The sequence below is a fragment of the Electrona antarctica genome (genome assembly GCF_951216825.1).
Source record: "Electrona antarctica genome assembly, chromosome: 6".
In the NCBI taxonomy this organism is placed as follows: Eukaryota; Metazoa; Chordata; class Actinopteri; order Myctophiformes; family Myctophidae; genus Electrona; species Electrona antarctica.
In genome coordinates, this window is record NC_136811.1 from 15,001 (window position 1) to 42,759 (window position 27,759).

Sequence of the window (27,759 nt, forward strand, 5' to 3'; positions counted from 1 at the left end):
GGAGTGGATATTCACATACAGCCTATTGGCTTATCAATTGATTGAATGACGACACCCAGTTATGTTCCACCTATTTAAGGATTTCAAGGCCATACCCATGTAACTTGAGAAAGCCCGGAGGGGCGAAATGTTGTTGTATTTATAGGTAATAAAAAAGAGGGGAGCAGATATATCGTGTGCGGACATTCCACTTTTTTTCTTCAAGAAGCCTGGAGGTGACAACTTCTCGTGCAGCCTTATGTTCCAATTCACTAATCTAAAACCTATAGGTGTACAGATGAATTATATGGTTCCCTCATATTCCTCATTTAGCAAAAACAGAGAGATGTGTTGTGTGAGCGGTGAAGTGTTGTTTTCGTCGACTAATACTATGACGAAAGATGTTTGTCGACTACCTTTTTCCACCGAGGAAAACCAAATGGAAACTAAATGAAAACTAAGCTACGATGACTAAAACTATAAGACTAAATATACTGACAATTCGTCAACAAATAAAAACTAGACTAAAATGTTAGGAAGGGACTAGTGGACAAGAGATCCAGTATAAGCCATTTTACACTTATAGTTGCATGCTGAAAATAGCCGATCTACAAGCAAGTGTGAAATCAGTCATTACGACGGCATCAAGGCCCGCCAAAATACATTTTATTCGAGTAAATCAACTGTAGATTTAGTCGACTAAAATCGCACTAAAACATTCCAGGTGACTAAAATATGACTAAAACTAAATGAAGTTTCAGTCCAAAGACTATATGACTAGACTAAAATAGAAATTTGCTGCCAAAAACAACACTGGAGCGGTGACCACCACGGCATGACGTGTAGTCAAATGTAGTTTTCTGTGGTCACCTTAACTCTTTGTGTCATGTCTCCTTAGGATGTCGTCGGCTAACTGCTGCTCCTTGGCCCCGCCCACCTCCTCCTCTATCTCCTCCCACCCGCCCTCGCTCACCGCCGCCGCGCCACCGGAGGACTGGGAGGCGCCGACGTTCACGCGCGCCGCCCAGGTGCGCGTGGGCGCCATCCTCTTCCTCTTCCTGTTCGCCGCCGTCAGCAACCTGGCGCTGCTGGTGAGCGTGTGCCGGGGGCGCGGCCGGCGGCTGGCCTCGCACCTGCGCCCGCTCATGGTGAGCCTGGCGGCCGCCGACCTGGCCATGACCTTCGTGGTGATGCCGCTGGACGCCGCCTGGAACGTCACGGTGCAGTGGTACGCCGGGGACGCCATGTGCAAGCTGCTCAGCTTCCTCAAGCTGTTCGCCATGCAGGTATACCGACGACTTTGTGGGGGTTTTTTTCAACCATGGTTCGTGTTTTAGGTTGTTCAGTCAGACAACTCACGAATAGATTTAAAGGGGCATTCCACTCATTTTCAACATTTTACTATGTCATTAATATACCTTAGAGCGGAAATAATAAATAAGTCCCCCCATTCTGTGTTTCCTAGAACTGGAGATCTGAAAAAAATCATTAACATGGTGAAACACATCTTGATGATGTCATCAAGATGTGTTTCACCATGTTAATGATTTTTTTCATACTTACAGTTCTAGGAAACACAGAATGGGGGGACCTTTTTATTATTTCCACACAACAGCTCTAAGGTATATTAATGACATAGTAAAATGTTGAAAATGAGTGGAATGCCCCTTTAACCAATATTTATGATAGAATGAGAATACAAGTGTGCATAGAATATTTTATCTTGGCGTTCGGCTCTGCTACATTTTTCTCCCTGCTCGGCACAATTAAACATCATTAATCATTAAGAGCAGGGAGATAGATATATAATAACCATGAGGAACAGAAATAACAGAGCCCACCGGTGGTGCTGGGGTGGTGGTGGGAGCAAACAGTACATAACAACAACCAGGAACCATAATGCAGAAGGAAGGCAGGAAGAAGCATGCAGTCTAGGTGAGCTTAAAGGGGAAAACCACCCATTTTCAACATTTTACTATGTCATTAATATACCTTAGAGCTGTTGTGTGGAAATAATAAAAAGTCCCCCCATTTTGTATTTCCTAGAACTGTAATTATGACAAAAATCATTAACATGGTGAAACACATCTCGATGACATCATCAAGATGTGTTTCACCATGTTAATGATTTTTTTCAGACCTCTAGTTCTAGGAAACACAGAATGGGGGAACGTTTTTATTATTTCCACACACCAGCTCTAAGGTACATTAATGACATAGTAAAATGTTGAAAATGAGTGGAATGCCCCTTTAAGTACCCTGCCCAATTGGTCAGCTGACTGCCACATCAGCGAATGACATGTGGGCCTTGCACACACTGAATACACCCACATAAGGTGCTGCCACACTATGGAAAGAGCCGCTGCGCGCAGCTTAAAGTTTTTAGACAGCTGGTGGATGGAAAAGAAGCTCCACCTCCAGATTCCCGGAAACGCTCTCCTCCGCGCAAAAAGTCCGCGGAGGTGGAGCTTCTTTTCCATCCACCAGCTGTTTAAAAACTCGGAATTTAAGCTGCGCAGAGCTTAAGAAGTGCGTGGCTGTCGACCGTTTTGCGCTTAGGTGTGGAAAGGGCTATAGTAATATTATTAACCCCTTGAGTATGTATGCGCCCTTGAGCACGGCATGAAACCCCTCGAGTATAACTGACTGAACTAACTCCGCAATTATCATTTATTAGAGAAAGGAAAAGATGAGTGTACTTTTTTTTCTCCAAATATACCGCTTCTTTCTTTCATTTTACGATTTTTTGCGATTTCGTTTTTACAGGGGTCGGGGGAATTTGGGCAAGTGGCTAAATATGTATTTTTAAGATCACAGGATCTATTGAATGTGAAGAGTAAGACGCATCCCCCTAGTATCCCCCTTCACAGTCAATAGATCCCGTGATCTTTTGTGAAATTAAATTAAATTAAATTAAATTAAATTAAATTAAATTAAATTAAATTAAATTAAATTTAATTAAATTAAATTAAATTAAATTAAATTAAATTAAATTAAATTAAATTAAATTAAATTAAATTAAATTAAATTAAATTATTACTATATTTACCCAGGGTATCTGGGCTAAGCTCAAGAACTTGTTTCCAGCCAGGCCCTGCTCATAGAACACATTTCATCGTAGTGGTTCAATGCCTTGTTCAAGGGCACTTCAGCGGTGGTAATTTTAACGTGTCAGACCGCTGATTCGAACTGGCGACCTTCCGGTATCAAGACCGCTCCGCAATCCGTTCGGCCACCGCTGCCACCTGTACCTAGATGTAACGTCCAGGGACTCTCAGGGGTTGTTTGAGGGGGTTCCAAATGGACCCTTACAGGTCTGTAACTCTGAGAGTTATGGACCCTTACAGGTCTGTAACTCTGAGATAAGGAAACGTTTGAAAACCACTGAACTATAGGAATGAATGCAAATCCCATTCATGATTGTTAAATTGCAACTACGAGTTATAGTAAAGTCAAATAATAGTCGTGCTACTATCAACTGAAGCAATCAAAACAAAAGTAATTGATGATTGACTGTGATTGATGAATGAATGAATGAATGAATGAATGAATGAAAGAAAGAAAGAAAGAAAGAAAGAAAGAAAGAAAGAAAGAAAGAAAGAAAGAAAGACGTTATTCCGAACATGATAAAATTAGACGAAAAAGTCAAAGAATTAAAATGAGCAAATAAAATATTCACAAAAAAACAAACAAACAAAAAAGCAGGTATTATAATTCTTATTTTCTTTACATGTTCGAAAAGGCTTTTCCGATACTGGTATCAGTAATGAACTTATAGGCTACTTTTGATTACATATTCTCAATATTACTTGAGCATTCTATACTTTGTCCCCCCCCCACCGTACCGTATTGCCACATGGAGGCCTCGGCCTTCATCCTGGTGGTGATCAGCCTGGACCGACACCACGCCATCCTCAACCCTCTGGACTCGCTCAACGCTCACTGCAGGAACCAGAGGATGCTGTTGCTGGCCTGGAGCCTCAGCGCCCTGCTGGCCTCACCGCAGGTCAGAGAGAGAGACGTACGCACGCACGCACGCACGCACACACGCACGCATGCGTGACTAGTCGACTAGTTGTTTAACTACCTAATATGGGAAAAACCTCATTTTTCTTTTTTTTTTTTTAATAAATATTTGTACATTTAAAAACCGTTTACATTGGTGACTAATCTACCTGATCTTGAGGCCTGTTTTTCTTATCAACTGGTCAACTAGTACCAACAAGGTCGACTTAACTAGTGGATTTACAAGTCGACTAGTTGAATAGTCGACTAGTTGCTTAAAGCCCTAACACACACACACGCACGCACGCACGCACGCACGCACGCACGCACGCACGCACGCACGCACACACACACACACACACACACACACACACACACACACACACACACACACACACACACACACACACACACACACACACACAATGGACATAAACACTGCCAGTGCAGTTTGACAGTAGGAGAGCAGCCAATTACAACGTGCATGGACGGCAAAGCATGGTTGCATACAGTACAGCTGACATGTCGGACACAGGGCAGCAAACATAAATCATGGATAAAGGAAACAACGCCTCCTCCAAATTGAGCGGCTTCCTATAATGGCTGAAACTGAGCAGTACCTCGCTAACTGCTTGGCTCTCCTTTTGGAAAGGCCGGCCATTTGTAAGCCCCTCTCAACCACCTTATGCACATGCCCTATAGGCTGCCAAAGATAAAAACTAAAAGTTTACATCTGTAGCCTAGCTGTGAGATGGTCTGCACTAGCTGCTGATACTTCAGCACTTTGGTTAGAAAGGCTTCTTCCAGGCTATAGTCAAAAGTACAGCCGACCTCAAGAATGAACACCTCTCTATGGTTTTCATTTACAACAATGACATCAGGGGTGTTAGCTGAAATGTTAGAGAACACAGAATCATCATTACACAGGTTAAACATCCTGGCTTCACAGTAGAATGCTTATAAAAGCATGATGGAGGACCTGAAAATGGAAGAGATGTCCTTCGATATCAAATCCACTATTCTGTCATGCCTACTTATGTAGAGGCCCCTGTAAACATGGCAACCATTTAAGATGTGGGACATGGTTTCAGCTATTTGTTCATGGCCATGATGGATACAGTGAGGAGCATGATTGCCTGGAAACCAGATGGAGAGATTAAGTTTAAAAGGTAGAACCTGTAATCTCGCGTTCAAAGTAAAAACAACAATGCACTCCTCAATGGCAACATTCTTTAACACAGAGTGAGAGACAGAATGGTCCGCAGCAGGAAGACATGCAGTCTTTCCTTTGCAATCTCAACTCAGTCCAATGTTGTCGCTGTCTTTGTTGTTGTGCCCATAGGAGGCGACCTTGAGCATTAGTCAGTGGAAGTTGATGCTCCGTTCCGCACACAGTCATAGTCGCTCTGACAGAGATACTGGGGTCACATATAACATTCTCTGAGGCAGCCACCGCCTCAGAGTTAGACCCTACCCACTCCAGGGTAATGTCAGACCAGCAGCACAAGTCATTTAGGTCTGGCCAGTCCGACCACACACCAAAGCCAGGAGAGCGACTGTCCAGCTTTCCATTGGGTTTCCTCTTGAAGCCTAGGAAGCTAGAGTCCGAACCACTCGCCAGGGGGACCCTGGCGAGTGGCTAGGGTTACACAACGTAAATTATGAAAATGGGATACCAAGCATTAAAGGTGCAATCAGCTGTCAGCATGATGCAATCAGCAATCAGCATTAAAGGTGCAATCAGCTGATCCAATCAGCTGAACTGCGTGAAAAGAGGAGTTAACAGGCAATTATGGGCACTAGATTAGCAGGCATATAATATACGGTAATATATACAGGTGTGATGGTACAATTCGGGAGTTTACCGGAGTTTGTTGTTGGAAAGTTTAACGGGAGTTTCCTGTAATATACACATCCGTGTATATATCCAGTGGCAGGGTGTGCGCAAATCTCAGCCGCGACCCGCCCACTCTAGACCAGAAACACGTTAGCTAAGAACATAATCAAAGTTATGGATTATCTCTTTAACCTTGTGCTGTATACACATTTGTGAAGTTTCATATACAGTACAGTCCACAGCACAAAGTCCTTTTTTTGGCCAATATAAAATAAATAAATAAAAAATGGCATGAAAACTGACAAATTATGGACGTTTTAAAGTCAAAATAAAAGATTGTGATCTAATATCTATCTAATGAACTGTTTCACTAAAGATAAAAGTACAGAGCTGTTTTCCGACGCACGCACGCACGCACGCACGCACGCACCCACGCACGCATGCACACACACACACACACACACACGACCTTGAGTGGCGTGATGAAAGGATCTAGTCTTTTGTTTCATTTGCATAATGCACATTAATATTTCATCAGGACATATATACCATACATGTATCCTCAATCAGAAACATCACATCTACAAGCAGCAAACTCTAATCCTCTTCTAATGCAATTCACTGATGGCAGAGATAGAGTATATACCCAAAGTCCTCCTGACGTCACTCAGATACCCCAGGGAAGTGGTGGAAAGCAGTGGTTCCCAAAGTGGGGTCCGGGAACCCACAGGGGTCCTTGAGGGAGTTCCAGGGGGTCCCCAGCTAAATGATAGTTTGGAAGCAAATGGACCCTTATGGGTCTGTAACTCTGAGAGTCAGACACACACACACACACACACACACACACACACACACACACACACACACACACACACACACACACACACACACACACACACACACACACACACACACACACACACACACACACACACACACACACACACACTTGAAATGTTTATTTATGGCCACATAATGAGAAGTACAGGAATACCTTGTACAAAGGACATAAACACTGCCAGTGCAGTTTGACAGTAGGAGAGCAGCCAATTACAACGTGCATGGACGGCAAAGCATCGTTACATACAGTACAGCTGACATGTCGGACACAGGGCAGCAAACATAAATCATGGATAAATGAAACAACACCTCCTCCAAATTGACCGGCTTCCTATAATGGCTGAAACTGAGCAGTACCTCGCTAACTGCTTGGCTCTCCTTTTGGAAAGGCCGGCCATTTGTAAGCCCCTCACAACCACCTTATGCACATGCCCTATAGGCTGCCAAAGATAAAAACTAAAAGTTTACATCTGTAGCCTAGCTGTGAGATGGTCTGCACTAGCTGCTGATACTTCAGCACTTTGGTTAGAAAGGCTTCTTCCAGGCTATAGTCAAAAGTACAGCCGACCTCGAGAATGAACACCTCTCTATGGTTTTCATACAATTTACAATTTAGGCATTTAGCAGACGCTCTTAATCCAGAGCGACTTACATTAAGCAATAACAAAAGCATGGCATACATCACATATATAAAAAGTAGTTATCATGAATCATAAACTAAGAACCTAACAGTGGAGTTTCTATGTTAACTATACATACTATACTATATTATACATGTGTACTATAAAGTGCTATGACTACATAAAGTGCAATTCTAGAGCTGTCTACGTAACAAGCTATAGGTCTGTTTAAAATACTATCTAAGTCTACATAATGTGCTATCTAAGGGGCTAGGCTAGGGCAAGTGCTACGGGCCATGGTGGAGTCTGAAGAGGTGGGTTTTCAGACTACGGCGGAAGATTGGGAGTGAGGCTGCAGTTCTGACTGTGATGGGAAGTGCATTCCATAGTTTTGGAGCCAGAAGGGAGAAGAGTTTGGGACGTGTGGAGCGTTGTCCCGGCGTTTTTAGTGAAGGTACCTCCAGCTTCCCTGCGTTGGCTGATCTGAGTGCGCGGGAGGGTTTGTAGGGTACGATCATACTTGTGAGATATGGGGGGGCCATGCCTTTGGTTGCTTTGAATGCCAGCATCAGAGTTTTGTATTCTGTGCGGGCAGCGACCGGGAGCCAATGGAGGGAAGGGGGGTGACGTGTGAGAATTTTGGCTGGTTGAAGACCAAGCGGGCTGCGGCATTTTGGATCAGTTGGAGGGGCTTAAGTGCACATGCCGGTAGGCCAGTAAGGAGGGAGTTACAATAGTCAAGTTTTGACAAGACTGTTGTCTGGATTAGGAGCTGGGCTGACTCCTGGGTGAGGAACGGTCTAATTCGTCGTATGTTGTAGAGTGTAAACCTACAGGATCTAGTGACAGCTGTGATGTGTGTTTTGAACGAGAGCTGACTGTCCAGGACAACACCAAGTTTCCTGGCTGTCGGGACAGACTTTACCAGGGCGTTGTCTACGGAGATAGTTAGCTCCCGCATAGGGCAGGACTTAGCTGGGAAGAACAGAAGCTCAGTCTTGTCTGGGTTCAGCTTGAGGTGGTTGGAAGACATCCACTGTGAGATGTCAGCCAGGCATGCAGTGATGCGCTCTTCTACCTGGGTGGCAGAGGGGGGGAAGGATAGAAACAGTTGTGTGTCATCGGCATAGCAGATTTACAACAATGACATCAGGGGTGTTAGCTGAAATGTTAGGGAACACAGAATCATCATTACACAGGTTAAACATCCTGGCTTCACAGTAGAATGCTTATAAAGCATGATGGAGGACCTGAAAATGGAAGAGATGTCCTTCGATATCAAATCCACTATTCTGTCATGCCTACTTATGTAGAGGCCTCTGTAAACATGGCAAACATTTAAGATGTGGGACATGGTTTCAGCTATTTGTTCATGGCCATGATGGATACAGTGAAGAGCATGATTGCCTGGAAACCAGATGGAGAGATTAAGTTTAAAAGGTAGAACCTGTAATCTCGCGTTCAAAGTAAAAACAACAATGCACTCCTCAATGGCAACATTTTTTAACACAGAGTGAGAGACAGAATGGTCCGCAGCAGGAAGACATGCAGTCTTTCCTTGTAATCTCAACTCAGTCCAATGTTGTCGCTGTCTTTGTTGTTGTGCCCATAGGAGGCGACCTTGAGCATTAGTCAGTGGAAGTTGATGCTCCGTTCCGCACACAGTCATAGTCGCTCTGACAGAGATACTGGGGTCAGATATAACATTCTCTGAGGCAGCCATCGCCTCAGAGTTAGACCCTACCCACTCCAGGGTAATGTCAGACCAGCAGCACATGTCATTTAGGTCTGGCCAGTCCGACCACACACCAAAGCCAGGAGAGCGACTGTCCAGCTTTCCATTGGGTTTCCTCTTGAAGCCTAGGAAGCTAGAGTCCGAACCACTCGCCAGGGGTTACACAACGTAAATTATGAAAATGGGATACCAAGCATTAAAGGTGCAATCAGCTGTCAGCATGATGCAATCAGCAATCAGCATTAAAGGTGCAATCAGCTGATCCAATCAGCTGAACTGCGTGAAAAGAGGAGTCAACAGGCAATTATGGGCACTAGATTAGCAGGCATACAATATGCGGTAATATACAGGTCTGATGGTACAATTCGGGAGTTTACCGGAGTTTGTTGTTGGAAAGTTTAACGGGAGTTTCCTGTAATATACACATCCGTATTCCATGCTTTTTGCACAGTGACAGGGTGTGCGCAAATCTCAGCCGCGACCCGCCCACTCTAGACCAGAAACACGTTAGCTAAGAACATAATCAAAGTTATGGATTATCTCTTTAACCTTGTGCTGTATACACATTTGTGACGTTTCATATACAGTACAGTCCACAGCACAAAGTCCTTTTTTTGGCCAATATAAAATAAATAAATAAAAAATGGCATGAAAACGGACAAATTATGGACGTTTTAAAGTCAAAATAAAAGATTGTGATCTAATATCTATCTAATGAACTGTTTCACTAAAGATAAAAGTACAGAGCTGTTTTCCCACGCACGCACGCACGCACGCACGCATGCACGCACGCACGCACACACACACACACACACACTTGACCTTGAGTGGCGTGATGAAAGGATCTAGTCTTTTGTTTCATTTGCATAATGCACATTAATATTTCATCAGGACATATATACCGTACATGTATCCTCAATCAGAAACATCACATCTACAAGCAGCAAACTCTAATCCTCTTCTAATGCAATTCACTGATGGCAGAGATAGAGTATATACCCAAAGTCCTCCTGACGTCACTCAGATACCCCAGGGAAGTGGTGGAAAGCAGTGGTTCCCAAAGTGGGGTCCGGGAACCCACAGGGGTCCTTGAGGGAGTTCCAGGGGGTCCCCAGCTAAATGATAGTTTGGAAGCAAATGGACCCTTATGGGTCTGTAACTCTGAGAGTCAGACACACACACACACACACACACACACACACACACACACACACACACACACACACACACACACACACACACACACACACACACACACACACACACACACACACACACACACACACTTGAAATGTTTATTTATGGCCACATAATGAGAAGTACAGGAATACCTTGTACAAAGGACATAAACACTGCCAGTGCAGTTTGACAGTAGGAGAGCAGCCAATTACAACGTGCATGGACGGCAAAGCATGGTTACATACAGTACAGCTGACATGTCGGACACAGGGCAGCAAACATAAATCATGGATAAAGGAAACAACGCCTCCTCCAAATTGAGCGGCTTCCTATAATGGCTGAAACTGAGCAGTACCTCGCTAACTGCTTGGCTCTCCTTTTGGAAAGGCCGGCCATTTGTAAGCCCCTCTCAACCACCTTATGCACATGCCCTATAGGCTGCCAAAGATAAAAACTAAAAGTTTACATCTGTAGCCTAGCTGTGAGATGGTCTGCACTAGCTGCTGATACTTCAGCACTTTGGTTAGAAAGGCTTCTTCCAGGCTATAGTCAAAGGTACAGCCGACCTCAAGAATGCACACCTCTCTATGGTTTTCATTTACAACAATGACATCAGGGGTGTTAGCTGAAATGTTAGAGAACACAGAATCATCATTACACAGGTTAAACATCCTGGCTTCACAGTAGAATGCTTATAAAGCATGATGGAGGACCTGAAAATGGAAGAGATGTCCTTCGATATCAAATCCATACTATTCTGTCATGCCTACTTATGTAGAGGCCCCTGTAAACATGGCAACCATTTAAGATGGTTTCAGCTATTTGTTCATGGCCATGATGGATACAGTGAGGAGCATGATTGCCTGGAAACCAGATGGAGAGATTAAGTTTAAAAGGTAGAACCTGTAATCTCGCGTTCAAAGTAAAAACAACAATGCACTCCTCAATGGCAACATTCTTTAACACAGAGTGAGAGACAGAATGGTCCGCAGCAGGAAGACATGCAGTCTTTCCTTTGCAATCTCAACTCAGTCCAATGTTGTCGCTGTCTTTGTTGTTGTGCCCATAGGAGGCGACCTTGAGCATTAGTCAGTGGAAGTTGATGCTCCGTTCCACACACAGTCATAGTCGCTCTGACAGAGATACTGGGGTCAGATATAACGAGTTAGACCCTACCCACTCCAGGGTAATGTCAGACCAGCAGCACAAGTCATTTAGGTCTGGCCAGTCCGACCACACACCAAAGCCAGGAGAGCGACTGTCCAGCTTTCCATTGGGTTTCCTCTTGAAGCCTAGGAAGCTAGAGTCCGAACCACTCGCCAGGGGGACCCAACGTAAATTATGAAAATGGGATACCAAGCATTAAAGGTGCAATCAGCTGTCAGCATGATGCAATCAGCAATCAGCATTAAAGGTGCAATCAGCTGATCCAATCAGCTGAACTGCGTGAAAAGAGGAGTTAACAGGCAATTATGGGCACTAGATTAGCAGGCATATAATATGCGGTAATATACAGGTGTGATGGTACAATTCGGGAGTTTACCGGAGTTTGTTGTTGGAAAGTTTAACGGGAGTTTCCTGTAATATACACATCCGTATTCCATGCTTTTTGCACAGTGGCAGGGTGTGCGCAAATCTCAGCCGCGACCCGCCCACTCTAGACCAGAAACACGTTAGCTAAGAACATAATCAAAGTTATGGATTATCTCTTTAACCTTGTGCTGTATACACATTTGTGACGTTTCATATACAGTACAGTCCACAGCACAAAGTCCTTTTTTTGGCCAATATAAAATAAATAAATAAAAAATGGCATGAAAACTGACAAATTATGGACGTTTTAAAGTCAAAATAAAAGATTGTGATCTAATATCTATCTAATGAACTGTTTCACTGAAGATAAAGTACAGAGCTGTTTTCCCACGCACGCACGCACGCACGCACGCACGCACACGACCTTGAGTGGCGTGATGAAAGGATCTAGTCTTTTGTTTCATTTGCATAATGCACATTAATATTTCATCAGGACATATATACCGTACATGTATCCTCAATCAGAAACATCACATCTACAAGCAGCAAACTCTAATCCTCTTCTAAAGCAATTCACTGATGGCAGAGATAGAGTATATACCCAAAGTCCTGACGTCACTCAGATACCCCAGGGAAGTGGTGGAAAGCAGTGGTTCCCAAAGTGGGGTCCGGGAACCCACAGGGGTCCTTGAGGGAGTTCCAGGGGGTCCCCAGCTAAATGATAGTTTGGAAGCAAATGGACCCTTATGGGTCTGTAACTCTGAGAGTGTACAAATGGAACCAAATGGACCCTAACGGGTCCATTTGGTTCCATTTGTACACTCTCAGAGTTAAATTAACATTGATTTTACAATATAAATTGGGGGGTCCCAGAGATAGAAATTACATTAAACAGGGGTCCGTAGACTAATGCATGTAAAACTGGGGGTCCTTGAAATTAAACTGGTTGAAAATCACTGCTAGAGCCGTAAAAATCTTCTCTTATGGGGGTCCCTGGCATATCTTTTCAAATGGGGGCCTGCGGGCGAATTAGTGTCAAAGTAACTAAGTACATTTACTTAACACTATTTGTGCCCAACACGTCTTAAGCTGCGTTCAGACTTCAATATATACAGTATATTCGCCTCGGTTCGTCCCGTTTGTGCTGCGCCAGGTCGCGCCGATCCCGTTCTCGCAACTTCTCGTCTTTGCATTGACTTTGTATGTAATCGCCCCGCTCTAACCATCCAAATCTGAACGCACCCTTAAGGTCTTTTTTAATGATATAAAACCGGATCGCTAAAATCTTTTATTTTATTTTTTGCTTGGCCATTCCTTCTTCAGCGCTCCTAGACATGTTTCACGCACTCGCGTTCACTTTCTCGTTTACGGCCGACTGAACTATCTCTGATTCTACAAAATGTCTTCTAAGTCCTGACAGTTTTCGGAAAAAAACATGTTTCTATGTCAGTCGTTCTCAAACATTTTCATGTCAAGGACCCCCAAAAATATATGTAATTGGCCGCCAACCGCCATCTGAAAATATGTTGTTTCAGGGACCCCCCCTCCAGAAGCAAAGATTTGAGTTAAAAACGTTTGCTCTGAAAGAATATATATTCAAAGATTTATGCCACATTTTCACGATTTAAAAAAAATAGCAGACCTACAAGCTCGTAGCGCAGCACTCGGTGCCGCGCTATGAGCTTGTAGATCTGTTATTTTTCAGAAAGTTGAGATGTGACAGTGGAATATAAACGCTTCTATAGAGAGTTGAGATTATACCTCGCGGTTTTGGGGGGAAATGCAAGGCGGGGCTTTTCAGAGTAAAATCTGCCTCATCTGCTGGGCACTCTTGCGCCTTTATTCTGAAAATACTTGTACTCTACGCGTGCGTGCGCGCGTGTGTGTTAGGCTGCGCAACAGTTGGTGGTGAAAAAAAAATATTTCTGTGCTTAGACATATATACATGTACATACTAGCCTGGGCACCATTTCATTTCGGGTGTATGATCCGGTCGGGAGCGGATGATATCGTTACGTCATGTTGTAGTATTGTTTTGTAGTCGACAGGCAGGAACAATCAAACGGAACTTCCTTTTCCCTCAAACCGATTTTTCTCAATAAAAGCTGCAGGCTACGAGAGCTTTTATTGTTATTCTTCCGGTTTGAGGGAAAAGGAAGTTCCGTTTGATTGTTCCTGCCTGTCGACTACAAAACAATGACTACAACATGACGTAGCGATATCATCCGCTCCCGACCAGCACTTTTGGAACAGAGACCAGGCTTTCCTCCGAGGTGGAAAGCCTGGTGAGGCGAGGTTATATACATACAGACATACAGAGGGACACACATTGCTGTGTATATAGGAGTGGCTAGCACCACTCAAAACCCAGCGGGCCAGCGCACTGTCTGGAAGTGTTACGTAAAGAATGTGAGTGTTTTCTCCACCACTGGAGAACGGAACGGAGAGGGACATAGTGTATGATGTGGGGGAGGGGAGGGGGGGAGGGGGGGGGTTGAAGGAGGGTCGATGAAGAGATGGAGTGATGGTACGAGCGGAGAAGAAACAACAGTCTCCGAGGACAGCTATAGTCTCTGGATTGGATTACTCAGAGAAATTGCAAAGTAATTCTAGCTCAGCGTGATGGATGTCAGTGTGCGTGCGTGTTGGTTGAACTGTGTTTATGTTAGTGTGTCCATGAGGGGACGACCAGGGTGGGACGATGAAAAGAAAGAAAAGAAATGGTAAAAAAAAACCTGCATTTTTTTTAAAGAAAACAGGAAAAAGCTGCAGGACCAACTGATCGGGGCAGGTTAACCCATTTTGGCCTGACGTCAAAATGAAAAAAAATAAAGTCTTCTAAATCCTGACAGTTTTCTGAAATACCTCATGTTTCTTTATCAGTGGTGCTCAATATTTCATGTCAAGAACCCCAAAAAATATGTTATATGCCGCCGACCCCCATCTGAAAATATGTAGCTCCAGCGACCTCCCAGAAGCAAAGATTTGAGTTAAAAACGTCTGCTCTGAAAGAATATATATTCAAAGATTTATGCCGCATTTTCACGATTTTTCAAAAATAGCAGACCTACAAGCTAGTGCCGCACTACGAGCTTGTAGATCTGCTATTTTTCAATAGCTAAAGTATAACATAATGCTTGAAACACCGAGTCCCCATTGCTCCCATGCAGTCAAGGTTGTATGTGTACAGTATGTGTAAAGGTCATCACACTGTACCGCGGGGAAATCATCGGTGAAAAACGTACTAAAACCTTTTACTCGAGTAAACAAAGTATCAATAATAAGCTCCACTAGATCGTCTACTTTCAAATGGCCGAAATGTATACACGTATAGGGCTGAACTAAGTGGTTAATGTATGTTTTGTAATAATAATAATAATCAAAATCCACAAAGTAACTATATAGTATATAGTATGGAGAATATAGGTTGCTACCGTCAGGAAGGAGATATGGGGCTCCATTTTCGTCACCGCTAAACCCCTTATCCCTAAACTTCTTTGCCTTTTTTTACTATTTTGAAAAACATTTTTGAATAGTTCAGCTAGCCTCTACATTGACACGTTGTGAGCTTGTAGACTGGCCATTGTAACTATTCAAAAATGTTTAGCAAAATAGGAAAACAAGGCAAAGAAGTTTAGGGGTAAGGGGTTTAGCGGTGATGAAAATGGAGCCCATGGTGTGTACCAGCATACAATAAAGTCAGACCAAAGAGGTCCTTTGTCCACCAGTCGACCTTGAGGCTTAATCAGGAGTTGTAGTAGCCACGGGGTAATCTAAGCGGTGGACATTGCTCTTGTCTTCATGTCTTTAAGTATGTAAATTGTCTTGTGCTTTGTGTTATGTCAAATGTGTGTATATGTGTTCTGCATACTTGGCTGCTGGGTTTTGCAAGATACATTTCAGTGTGACCTGACAATAAAGTACTGTATTATATCATATCATATCATATCATATCATATCATATCATATCATATCATATCATATCATATCGTATAGGACAGCTAAAGCTGTCAAATACATGTAGTGGAGTAAAAGTACAATATTTGGACCTGAGGTGTAGTGGAGTAAAAGTACTCCAGTAAAGTATGAAAGTACCAGAACATTGCACTTAATCCATTCAGGGCGGGAACCCCTTTTGGTGTTATACTTTAGCTATTGAAAAATAGCAGATCTACAAGCTAGATCTACATAGCGCGGCACTCCCAGAAGCAAAGATTTGAGTTAAAAACGTTCACTCTGAAAGAATATATTCAAAGATTTGCACTACATTTTCACGATTTTTCAAAAATAGCTCGTAGCGCGGCACCGAGTGCCGATTTTTGAAAAAACGTGAAAATGTAGTGCAAATCTTTGAATATATTATTTCAGAGCGAACGTTTTTAACTCAAATCTTTGCTTCTGGGGGAGGGGGGGGGGGGGGGGGGGGGTCCCTGGAACAACATATTTTCAGATGGGGGTCGGCGGCCAAATACATAATAATCTTGGGGGACCCTTGACATGAAAATGTTTGAGAACCACTGGCACTGACATAGAAACAATTTAGAAGGCATTTGTAGAATCGTTCTCAGGTCCAAATGGGTTAAGACAGTACTTTCACTTACAGTTGGGTGCCACCGATATTGTCCCTTATCATTTGACCCATTTAGGCCTGACCTCAACATTTTAAAAAATCCTTCTAAATCCTCCAGTTTTCTGAAATAAATATTTTCACGATTTTTCAAAAATAGCAGACCTACAAGCTCGTAGCGCGCCACTCGGTGGCGCGCTATGAGCTTGTAGATCTGCTATTTTTCAATAGCTAAATTATAACATAATGTTTAAAACACCAAAAGGGGTTCCCGCCCAAAATGGGTTAACTGTCCTTTTGCGCAGATCACGCAAACCTCAGCAAAAAGAAAAGGACAATATCGATGGCCTCCAACTGTACAGTCACCTTCCACCACTACTGGTAAAGGTCATTGTACCGGAGGGAAACAACCATTCCAGTAAATTATTGTATTCCTCTTGTTTGCCCTCGACAACTATTGGGGGAAATGACTTCAGAATGCTGGCAGAAATCCCTGTAGGAATGTGCTTATGTTGTTGTCAGGAATGGAATGAGAGATTATAGACGTATTTATTATGGCCCCACAGGGTGGCCGGAGTCACCTCTACCACTCTGTAAAGCCATTATATTAAAACCAGGAAAGCCATGTGTCATTGTAGATAAAAAAAAAAAATCATATTATGCAAGCTCACAGCACTCTGTGCCACCTTTAGATCAAATTCATTCATTAATTTTTTTAATTTTTTTTTAGCCCTCCTATTGTCCAGCTTTGAGGGTGTGTGTAAACACAAACATTGTCCCAACACACACATTAAATGCCACTGACAATGAATGGCCAGTTTTGAGTGTTCGTGTGAACACATACACAAAGACAAAAGTGAGGACGCAAATTGTGATTGGCCCGGAATGAGATGATGTATGATGATAAGAGCGCCCCTCACTTCACACAGGTTTAATTTTCCAAAAATAAGTATTTTGGTCTCTAAATGGTCTGCTACTCCTTTTTCTTTTAGTTGTTGTTACCTTAATTGTAGGTGCGGTTGTACTGTTACGTAACTGGAAGAATAAAAACCAACATGAAAATAAATCGTGATAATATTGTGGATCGTGATACCGCCTGAAAAAGAATCAATACGTTATAGAAATGATATCCTAAGATATGATGTGTTTCCATATGCATATGCCCTGCACCCTGCTATACGACCGCTGTGACTCAGGGCTAGCGGGAACACTCCCCAAGGCTCTTCATAACAACGTAACACAATCAGAACAATAACTGTCCAGATCCACCACCGGGCTTTGCTGGGACATCTGATTAGGCAGACACGCACATGCAGACACGCACATACTGTACATGCAGACACGCACGCACATGCAGACACGCACGTACATGCAGACACGCACGCACATGCAGACACGCACGTACATGCAGACACGCACGTATATACAGACACGCACGCACATGCAGACACGCACGCACATGCAGACACGCACGTACATGCGGACACGCACGTACATGCGGACACGCACGTACATGCGGACACGCACGCACATGCAGACACGCACGTACATGCAGACACGCACGCACATGCAGACACGCACGCACATGCAGACACGCACGCACATACAGACACGCACGCACATGCGGACACGCACGTACATGCGGACACGCACGCACATGTGGACACGCACATGCAGGCACGCACATGCAGGCGTGCACATGCAGGCGTGTACATGCAGACACGCACGTACATGCGGACACGCACGTACATGCGGACACGCACGTACATGCAGACACATACGTGCAGGGGCAAAACGTGAATTTCACCCTTTCCTTTGGCCTCGTGGAGATAATTAATTGATACTGATGAATAGCAAATTAGGTCCCACGTGGAGGCATGGCCTCTTCCACGTGGAGGCATGGCCTCCTCCACGTGGAGGCATGGCCTCTTCCACGTGGAGGCATGGCCTCTCCCACGTGGAGGCATGGCCTCTTCCACGTGGGACCAGAGACAGTGGCGTGGCTTTAATGCGACACTGAGCTGGACATTATGAAGACGATACACGAAAGAAGAATTAAGAAGCAAATTAGCAATGCCTTTCTTCTTTTTTTTTTTGCAATACAGGTTTTTATGATTTTAGCTCTGAAAGATGTATCCTTCTATAAGAGGGTCTGGTCTGTCTGTCTGTCTGTCTATCTGTCTGTCTGTACAGAGATAATCTTGCAAACCGATCAGCACTCATGCACACCGGACGTGGTCTCCTTTTCCAGCACTTTATCAACGGATGTCACTGTAATTGATCTTACAAACCCATCAGATACCTTTCCACTATATTGTCTTTGAGCCTATGTTATTGTTATCCTGTAACCACTTAGACAGCTCACTTTACGTTTTGCTTAAAAACTTGTAGCGGGTCCTGGCCTAGGTTTAGATCAGGGGTTCTCAACGTTTTTGGCCGGGGACCCCCGGAAATGCTTTGGCAACGTCTCGGGACCCCCGCCCCGCCTCCTCCCGACCCCCAATATAAATTGACTGCTACAATAACCTTAAACCATTTTGGGCGGGAACCCCTTTTGGTGTTTTAAGCATTGTTATAATTTAGCTATTGAAAAATAGCAGATCTACAAGCTCATAGCGTGCCACCGAGTGGCGCGCTACGAGCTTGTAGGTCTGCTATATTTGAAAAATCGTGAAAATAAAATTTAAAAAAAAATATTTTTTCTTTTTTTTTTTGGAAAATAATTTGGGGACCCCCTAAAATAATGTGGCGACCCCCCGAGGGGTCGCGACCCACGGGTTGAGAACCCCTGGTTTAGATAACCAGGCAAGCTTTATGTATTTTTGAGGGGCGCTATATAAGCCCTACAATGTCTGGCTTTCGGAATTACGTCATACGGCAGCCAAATCTATGGACTTTTAATGTTTGTGTAGAGCACTAAACGTGACGTCATGTGGCAGCCTGCAAGTCTATGAACTTCTAATGTTTGTTTACAACAAACACGGGCGCCCCTCATTTCACACAAGTGTGATTTTTTTTACATGGAATGGACACTTGGATTGCCCGATTGTCAGGAACACTCCGTCTTTAACAGAAGTGGGCAACTTTGGCGATGGAGACTAATTGGGCCAGTATATTTACACTAGCCTGGTTAATAAACCAGACCGAATCAGCCGTTGGCAAAAAAAAGTTGCCTACCAGCGGATTACGGTCTGGCGAGGCTCAGTAGCACGCCTCTTTCCTACAGCAGAGAACAGGTCGGACCAATCGGGACACGGTATGCAATATAGGCGGGCTTTGGTACAGTGACGTTCAATGCTTGAGACTTTTGACTGACAGTAGCTCTGACCAATTGCGTCAAAGAGAAAATGTTCCCCGGGAAATGAAATCCAAGTGGAGCCAGCCCAGACTGATATACCGCGACAGTGTTGTGTGATATTAGTCTGGCTTATTAGCCAGGCTATATTTACACGGGATGACCTTTTACGCAGAGCCTGGGAGTCGATAGTCACTTTGGGGGCGCTTGTTTTACAGGCGACCGCATTAAGGTTGGTGAGGGGTCCGTTAAAACGACCGGATTAAGGTTGGTGAGGGGTCCGTTAAAACGACCGGATTAAGGTTGGTGAGGGGTCCGTTAAAACGACCGGATTAAGGTTGGTGAGGGGTCCGTTAAAACGACCGGATTAAGGTTGGTGAGGCGTCCGTTAAAACGACCGGATTAAGGTTGGTGAGGGGTCCGTTAAAATGACCGGATTAAGGTTGGTGAGGGGTCCGTTAAAACGACCGGATTAAGGTTGGTGAGGGGTCCGTTAAAACGACCGGATTAAGGTTGGTGAGGGGTCCGTTAAAACGACCGGATTAAGGTTGGTGAGGGGTCCGTTAAAACGACCGGATTAAGGTTGGTGAGGGGTCCGTTAAAACGACCGGATTAAGGTTGGTGAGGGATGCGCTGCTAAGTGCTTGCGGTTACGGTTAGGTTAGGGTTTGAGGTAGGCAGAGCCATATAATAGAAGAGTTGCGTTATTGAGGGGGCACGGAACAGCCCGGTCACGTGATCCCGGAAGCGCTCGGGCGCACAGCTGCGCTCTCATGGAGAGCCTGATTAGGGACCCCAGGCTGTCCCTAATCAGGCTCTCCGTCTTTTTAGCAAATCTAGAACTTCCTGTTTGAGAGCTAGCAAATTTAAGACATCCGGTTGCTTTCAGAATAAAGCGTCGTAAATTAAATAATTATTACATTACATTATTAGTATTATTATTACATTACAGTTATGGTGAAGACACACATTATGTTTCTGTGTAAAAATAAGTAATTAAATAACGTAAACAAGTTGTAAACTGTATGCCTTTTTCTTTCCATTGAAAGTGTACACTGTTATATTAGCAATGATTAATTAAAAGGTATTTAAATTTGCTAGCTCTCAAACAGGAAGTTCTAGATTTGCCAAAAAGACGGAGCCATGTGGATCCATGCAGTCTGTCAACATCCGGCGCACAAACTGTCCCTAATCGGCGTCCCCAGTAGCGCTAGATGCCGCCATTACGCAGGCCCCATGAAGTCAACGGAGTTTGCAGAACTCTGTTTTTTCTAAGGCTCTGGAGGTAGGTTGTCGTTCGGTAGTAGCCGGCGCTACCGCTGTAAAACAAGCGTCCCATCAGTGGCCATCTAAACCGAGGCTCTGCGTAAAAGGTAGTCCCATATTTCCACACCCACTCCCGAGGACCACATTGCATAATGCATATAGTGTCGGGCAGAAGCCTCTTATCTCCGTATTTGACCTTTTTTTTCCCTCGTAATTAATGCCATACTACTTCATCATTCTGTCTCGCAAAATGTCATGGTGTAGACACGGGGGTGTAGGACTCGTATATATGCAGAATGACGAGGCACCGGCAGAGAAGTGAATGTTCAAGCTGTTTTATTCTCTAAACCCACACTGGGAAAACAACAATTAAGGCACTTAAAATATCAAACTACGACGAACTGACAAGGAACTGAACACACTGGGGCATATATTATATAGACAATTAGGACTAACTAGACACAGGTGAACTGAAACTGACAATCAACACTGGGATAGGCTAACAGGCAAACAGAAGACAGGTGACTAGGGTTACACTACTACAAGCTTCCCAGTGCCATGCTTTTTGAGCTATTTTTGCTACTTTTGTGTCACAGTCCGCTCCTCTGCCATTGGACGTTGTATGTGGTTATTCGTTTTTTGGACTTTTACATGTATTCTCGTTCCGTTTCCGTTCCGTCTTAATTGTATTCTGGTAGTTTGTAGTTTTCTAAGCACATCTTATTTTGTAGTAGTGTTCTGTGCTTTCCTGTCTGCCTTGTTTGCTGTTACCTGCCTTGTCTCACCTCCCTGTATTAGTGTTTGAGGGGTGTTCCTCCTATACCCAGCTGTGTGTGTTTGTGTGTACCCCGTTTATATAGCACTTTACATACGGTACACATTCATAACCCGACGCCGGAGGAAACCATGCAAGGCACCAACCTGCCTATCGGGAGCTTCACCTTTAGCAAAGCCCCGCCCTCTCCCACTTAGACACTCCCACTTGGACACTTTCCAGCCAGGCTCATTCATTCCAATGTAAATATCATGGATATACATTATACATGGATTACACATTATTATTATTAACGTTCTGTTTATTCATTTTTTGTTTTTTACAAATGTAGAAGTCAATTGAGAAATACAAACAGTAACAAATAGGATTTTACACATTAAATACTGTTTCATTTTTGGAACCAGACCTTCAAAATATGTGCGTGACGTTTCTTTTTTATCAGGAAAACTATTGGTGGAGAGGTTTGTCTAACCCATGTTATGCTTAGCTGTGATTGGAGCATAGCAGTTTGGGGAGGGGCTTAGCTATAGGTCAATTAGGGGTTCAGAGTCTTGCTCAAGGACACTTTGACACTAACTGGGCGAGCTGCTGCGGGATCGAACTGGGAACCTTGCGGTTGCTGTAATTCAAATGCGATCATGTTTGCATGTTTGGAATTGTTAACAGCTGAAATCAATTAATATTGAGGAGCATCTTTGGTGGATTCCTGTATTGATGTCAGATATCAGTATTCTGATGTTAACCTGTGGGCCGCTTTAATCCGTTCAGGAGGGGAACCCATTTTGGTGTTAAAGGGGAAAACCACCCATTTTCAACATTTTACTATGTCATTAATATACCTTAGAGCTGTTGTGTGGAAATAATAAAAAAGTCCTCCCATTTTGTGTTTCCTAGAACTGTAATTATGAAAAAAATCACACCTGTGAGAACCGAGTGGTGTAATATAGCCTGTCTGCCGTAATGAAATCATGTCTGACGTAATGAAATCACACCCGGGTGAACAGGGGGAACATAGCAACCATGCTCATTTTTTCTGCACTAACAAAGCCAGTTCTAGGAGTGGTTTAATGAAATCACACCCGGGTGAACAGGGTGAACATAGCAACCATGCTCATTTTTTCTGCACTAACAAAGCCAGTTGTAGGAGTGGTTTACACCACTCAAAAAATCATTAACATGGTGAAACACATCTTGATGACATCATCAAGATGTGTTTCACCATGTTAATGATTTTTTTTCAGACCTCTAGTTCTAGGAAACAGAATAGGGGAACTTTTTTATTATTTCCACACAACAGCTCTAAGGTACATTAATGACATAGTAAAATGTTGAAAATGAGTGGAATGCCCCTTTAAGCATTATGTTATACTTTAGCTATTGAAAAATAGCAGATCTACAAACTCGTAGCACGGCAATCGTGAAAATGTGGGGAAAATCTTTGAATGTATATTCTTTCTGAGCAAACGTTTTTAACTCAAATCTTTGCTTCTGGGGGGGTCTCTGGAACAACATATTTTCAGATTGGGTTCGGCGGCCAACTACGTATAGTTTTTGGGGGTCGTTGACATGAACAACTTTTGAGAACCACTGACGCAGAAACATTAGGTTTTTCTGAAAACTGTCTGATTTAGAAGACATTTGTAGAATCGTCCTCGCGTCTCAATGGGTGAAGTGAAGGTGATGGGCCACGCATGCGTCTCCTGTGCCACAGGTGACCCACGTATGGTCTGTAAGAATGTGGTTGAACCGAGCTGAAACTTTGCTAAAATATGGAGACCAAAAAAGTCATAGATATGTCACAGATGACTGACGTCAGAGAGAGTCCACATGGAGACCGAGATCCACATGTCCAGTGGTTTGTAACCCAGCAAGGCAAACGACGTCATGATGACGTCATGATGACGTCCTCCAGTGACGTTGAGGACGTTCAGGACTAGGCTAGATCACAGCCCATATGGTGATGATCTTTACGTCATGTCCAGGACGTCTTCACCAGTTGAAATAATATAGCTTATTCTGACTGATTAATTATGATATGACTTGATGAAGTTGATCTGGCCTCGATCGGTCTCTCTCTGATTCATCCAGGGACCATCCAGTCTTAGTGGGCCGAATTTATGTTGGTTGAAATCATTGGTTTGACTTGATTTCCCCCCCTATAGAGACGTCACTAATTCGTCCAGGTCCTGACCGTGCTTGCTGGGACCGAACGATCCTTGTATAAGATGGCCCTGTTCCAGGCTGGAAAAAACAATGGAAATGCAAAACAATATAGTCTGGAGGTGCTAATAAAGTAGAAGCATGACTACCTGCAGTAACAATGCAGTAGTATGATATGATATAGTGCTTTATTGTCAGCTCGCACTGACATTAAGCTTGCGACCCGGCGGCCTTGTATGCAACAGCGGATTCGACCGTTATCTCTGCATTGGAACGGCGAAATCATCCGTTATCAGCACGTTTGAATGGTGCCAAAATGTCCATACTGGCATCCTCACCACATAGCCTGGTCAAGGTTTCCCTCTGGTGGACGTGTCATTTCCAACTATTGTCGGTGCATGGAACTAGGAGCTACTAATATATACTATTCTCTGCCTATCAGGACGTAACTCGAACGGCGCTGAGTTGGGTCTGGTGGCCTTCGCAACGCTCGGCACGGCGACTCGCTCGGCTAGCGCCTCGCTCGGCGGTGCCTCACGTAGCTCATGGCCACCAGACACGGCGCGCCTCCGTCAGGACATCAGTGATAATGACAATGCTACAATCGCAGATAATGACATACTGAACAGTGAGGATGCCAGTATGGACATTTTGGCACCATTCAAACGTACTGATAACGGATGATTTCGCCGATTATATACATGATACCAGTCGAATGGGGTGAATATTTGACATAACACAAGAGAACAGAAAAGAAAAGAAAATTACAGACATAAAGACAAGAGCAATCAATGTCCATTGTCCGTGATGTATCTTTCTTACAGGGTTCTGTGGAGATTTGACCTATAATTCCTTTGTTGAAGTTGCTGTTGAAATGAATCAGAGATCCACACAGGCACATATCCTTCTTTCCATTTATTGCTCAGCTTTACATCAGGTTACAGATGTCATCGTTCCATACAGCTACAGCTATTGAGGCCTTCGTCCCAGGCAGAGCGCCTAGGTTCCCCCTGACAGTCACAGCGTATTGAGGCCTTCGTCCCAGGCAGAGCGCCCAGGTTCCCCCTGACAGCTACAGCGTATTGAGGCCTTCATCCCAGGCAGAGCACCCAGGTTCCCCCTGACAGTCACAGCGTATTGAGGCCTTCGTCCCAGGCAGAGCACCTAGGTTCCCCCTGACAGTCACAGCGTATTGAGGCCTTCGTCCCAGGCAGAGCGCCCAGGTTCCCCCTGACAGCTACAGCGTATTGAGGCCTTCATCCCAGGCAGAGCGCCCAGGTTCCCCCTGACAGTCACAGCGTATTGAGGCCTTCGTCCCAGGCAGAGCGCCCAGGTTCCCCCTGACAGTCACAGCGTATTGAGGCCTTCGTCCCAGGCAGAGCGCCTAGGTTCCCCCTGACAGTCACAGCGTATTGAGGCCTTCGTCCCAGGCAGAGCGCCCAGGTTCCCCCTGACAGTCACAGCGTATTGAGGCCTTCGTCCCAGGCAGAGCGCCCAGGTTCCCCCTGACAGCTACAGAGTATTGAGGCCTTCATCCCAGGCAGAGCGCCTAGGTTCCCCCTGACAGTCACAGCGTATTGAGGCCTTCGTCCCAGGCAGAGCGCCCAGGTTCCCCCTGACAGTCACAGCGTATTGAGGCCTTCGTCCCAGGCAGAGCGCCTAGGTTCCCCCTGACAGTCACAGCGTATTGAGGCCTTCGTCCCAGGCAGAGCGCCTAGGTTCCCCCTGACAGTCACAGCGTATTGAGGCCTTTATCCCAGGCAGAGCGTCTAGGTTCCCCCTGACGGCTACAGCGTATTGAGGCCTTCGTCCCAGGCAGAGCGCCTAGGTTCCCCCTGACGGCTACAGCGTATTGAGGCCTTCGTCCCAGGCAGAGCGCCTAGGTTCCCCCTGACGGCTACAGCGTATTGAGGCCTTCATCCCAGGCAGAGCGCCTAGGTTCCCCCTGACAGTCACAGCGTATTGAGGCCTTCGTCCCAGGCAGAGCGTCCAGGTTCCCCCTGACAGCTACAGCGTATTGAGGCCTTCGTCCCAGGCAGAGCGCCTAGGTTCCCCCTCGTCTCTCTCTGCTGTCTCTCACTCACGGTTCTCCCTGATTCTCTGTCCCATCTTATACATCTCTAACGTGCGTGTGCGTGTGTGTGTGTGTGTGTGTGTGTGTGTGTGTGTGTGTGTGTGTGTGTGTGTGTGTGTGTGTCGGTTGACCCTTAAGGCTCTGTTGCCTCAGTCAACAAGTTACCACAGGTGGTCTATTTTGAAAGCATTCTTGAGTGATACAAGTCACTGTCCGCTATATATATATATATGACAGGATGAACTCACAGCTGGTGCAAACTGATGTCTACGGCCGTAGACTATCTTAAAGTGTCCCTAGGCTTATTTGGTGACTTGGTATCCTAACTGACCTCTTCACTCAGGCTTCCCTGCATGTGACCTCCTATAGGCCGAAGTGTGTGTGTGTGTGTGTGTGTGTTTTGTGTGTGTGTGTGCGTGCACACTACAATTATGACATATGTTGAGAGGCATAAGCTATCAAAATATACATCATCCGCAGGTCGGTCTCAACGTAGACTGATGGACAAAGGACCTCTTCAGTCTGACCTTATTGTAAACCCATGCTGCTCCGTCCATATTTACTTTCCAAGGAACGGCTGACATACAGCCAGTACTCCCTCCGGATGGTGTCCTCCTCCTCGGCCAGGACTTCGCACAGCGCCAGGGCCTCGCGTAGCGTTTCCCTCTGGTTGCTCCGCTTCAGGACGTCCTCGTAACTATCGACGAGAAAGGCCAACAGGTGGGGCGAGCGGTGCGTCTCCTTCAGCCGCAGGACCCGCTCCAACAGGCCCGGCGGGCGAGACGATGTCGAGCCCCCGCCGTCCTTCAGAATCCCCCTCAGGTAGTTCCACGGGCTTTCGTTGTGCGGAGCCTCCTCGATCCGACTCAGACAGTACCGAACCTCTCGGTCCGCCACGGCGGGATCGGAGAAGCCCGCCGCGTGAGACACGGCGAAGTGCCTCTGATTCCACGCCGAGTTGTTCCTCACGTCCTCCTCCAGGAGCCTCTCCGCGAACTCCAGCTCGCCGTCCCAGAGCCCGTAGCGCCGTATGGCCCACTGCCGGTGCTGCCAGGCGTGGTAGTTCTTGGCGTCTCGGCGCAGGACCCCGGCGGTGAACCCCAGTTCTTCCGACGGATCGTTCAGCCACTCCACCACGGTCCGCCTGTGGTGCCAGACCTGGTAGTTCTTGGGCTGCTCCTCGACGGCGGCCGTGACGTACCTCAGCTCCTCCCTCAGGTCCTTCCGCAGCGCCCGCAGCAGGACGCGCCTGTACTGCCACGCTGTGTAATTCGCGGGGTTCAGGTCTACGGCGTCCGCCGTCAGCGCGAGCGCCCGCTCGCTCCGCTCGGCGTTCCTCAGCGACGCGCGCAGGTAGTCGTGCACGTCCGCGAACCGGTCGGAGTAGGCGATCCTCACCACGGGGTTCGGCCCGTCGTCCTGAGGCACGGGCTCCAGGTCCGCCCACTCTTTTCTGTCCCGGTAAAACACGTACGGATCCGGACGGATGTCGTCGTCGACGCCACGGTGGCCTCGAAGCTCCACGTCTGCTCCGTATGCCTCTTCGAGATCTGGAGGCGCAACCTCAAGATAGTCATGTACGTCCGTGAACCGATCGGAACATTCGATCGTCACGACGGACGGATTGGGTCCCTCGTCTTGAGGAAAGGGCCCCACATCTGCCCACTCTTCTCCATCTCCATAAAAGACGTACGGAACCGGACGGACGTCATCGTCGACTCGATGGCGGCCTTGAACCTCCATATCTACTCCGTTCACTTCTTGGAGTTCTGGAGCTGCATTCGAGGTCGCTCCAAGACCTGCCATTGTGCTAACGTGCTAAGTTATCTGTTCTAACGGGCACAACGTACCACCGCCCTCGTTGTGGTCAACACTGCCTCTTAACACAGTGACC

At 45.5% G+C, this 27,759-nt stretch overlaps 2 protein-coding genes across 2 annotated transcripts; one reads left to right on the forward strand and one right to left on the reverse strand.

Annotated features, from left to right (window-relative positions):
- Window positions 1–877: 877 nt before the first annotated feature.
- On the forward strand, window positions 878–4,707 carry LOC306924388 (gonadotropin-releasing hormone II receptor-like; the record flags this gene model as incomplete). The annotated part of the gene is made up of 3 exons (XM_079502882.1): window positions 878–1,265; window positions 3,842–3,985; window positions 4,687–4,707. Coding segments are annotated over 3 exons (553 nt in total), but the record flags the coding sequence as incomplete, so codon positions are not given.
- A 21,686-nt stretch (window positions 4,708–26,393) lies between these two features.
- On the reverse strand, window positions 26,394–27,671 carry LOC306924389 (protein farnesyltransferase/geranylgeranyltransferase type-1 subunit alpha-like; the record flags this gene model as incomplete). The annotated part of the gene is made up of 1 exon (XM_079502883.1): window positions 26,394–27,671. The coding sequence occupies one exon, from the start codon at window positions 27,669–27,671 to the stop codon at window positions 26,394–26,396; it is 1,278 nt and encodes a 425-aa protein (XP_079359009.1).
- Between the last annotated feature and the right edge of the window lie 88 nt (window positions 27,672–27,759).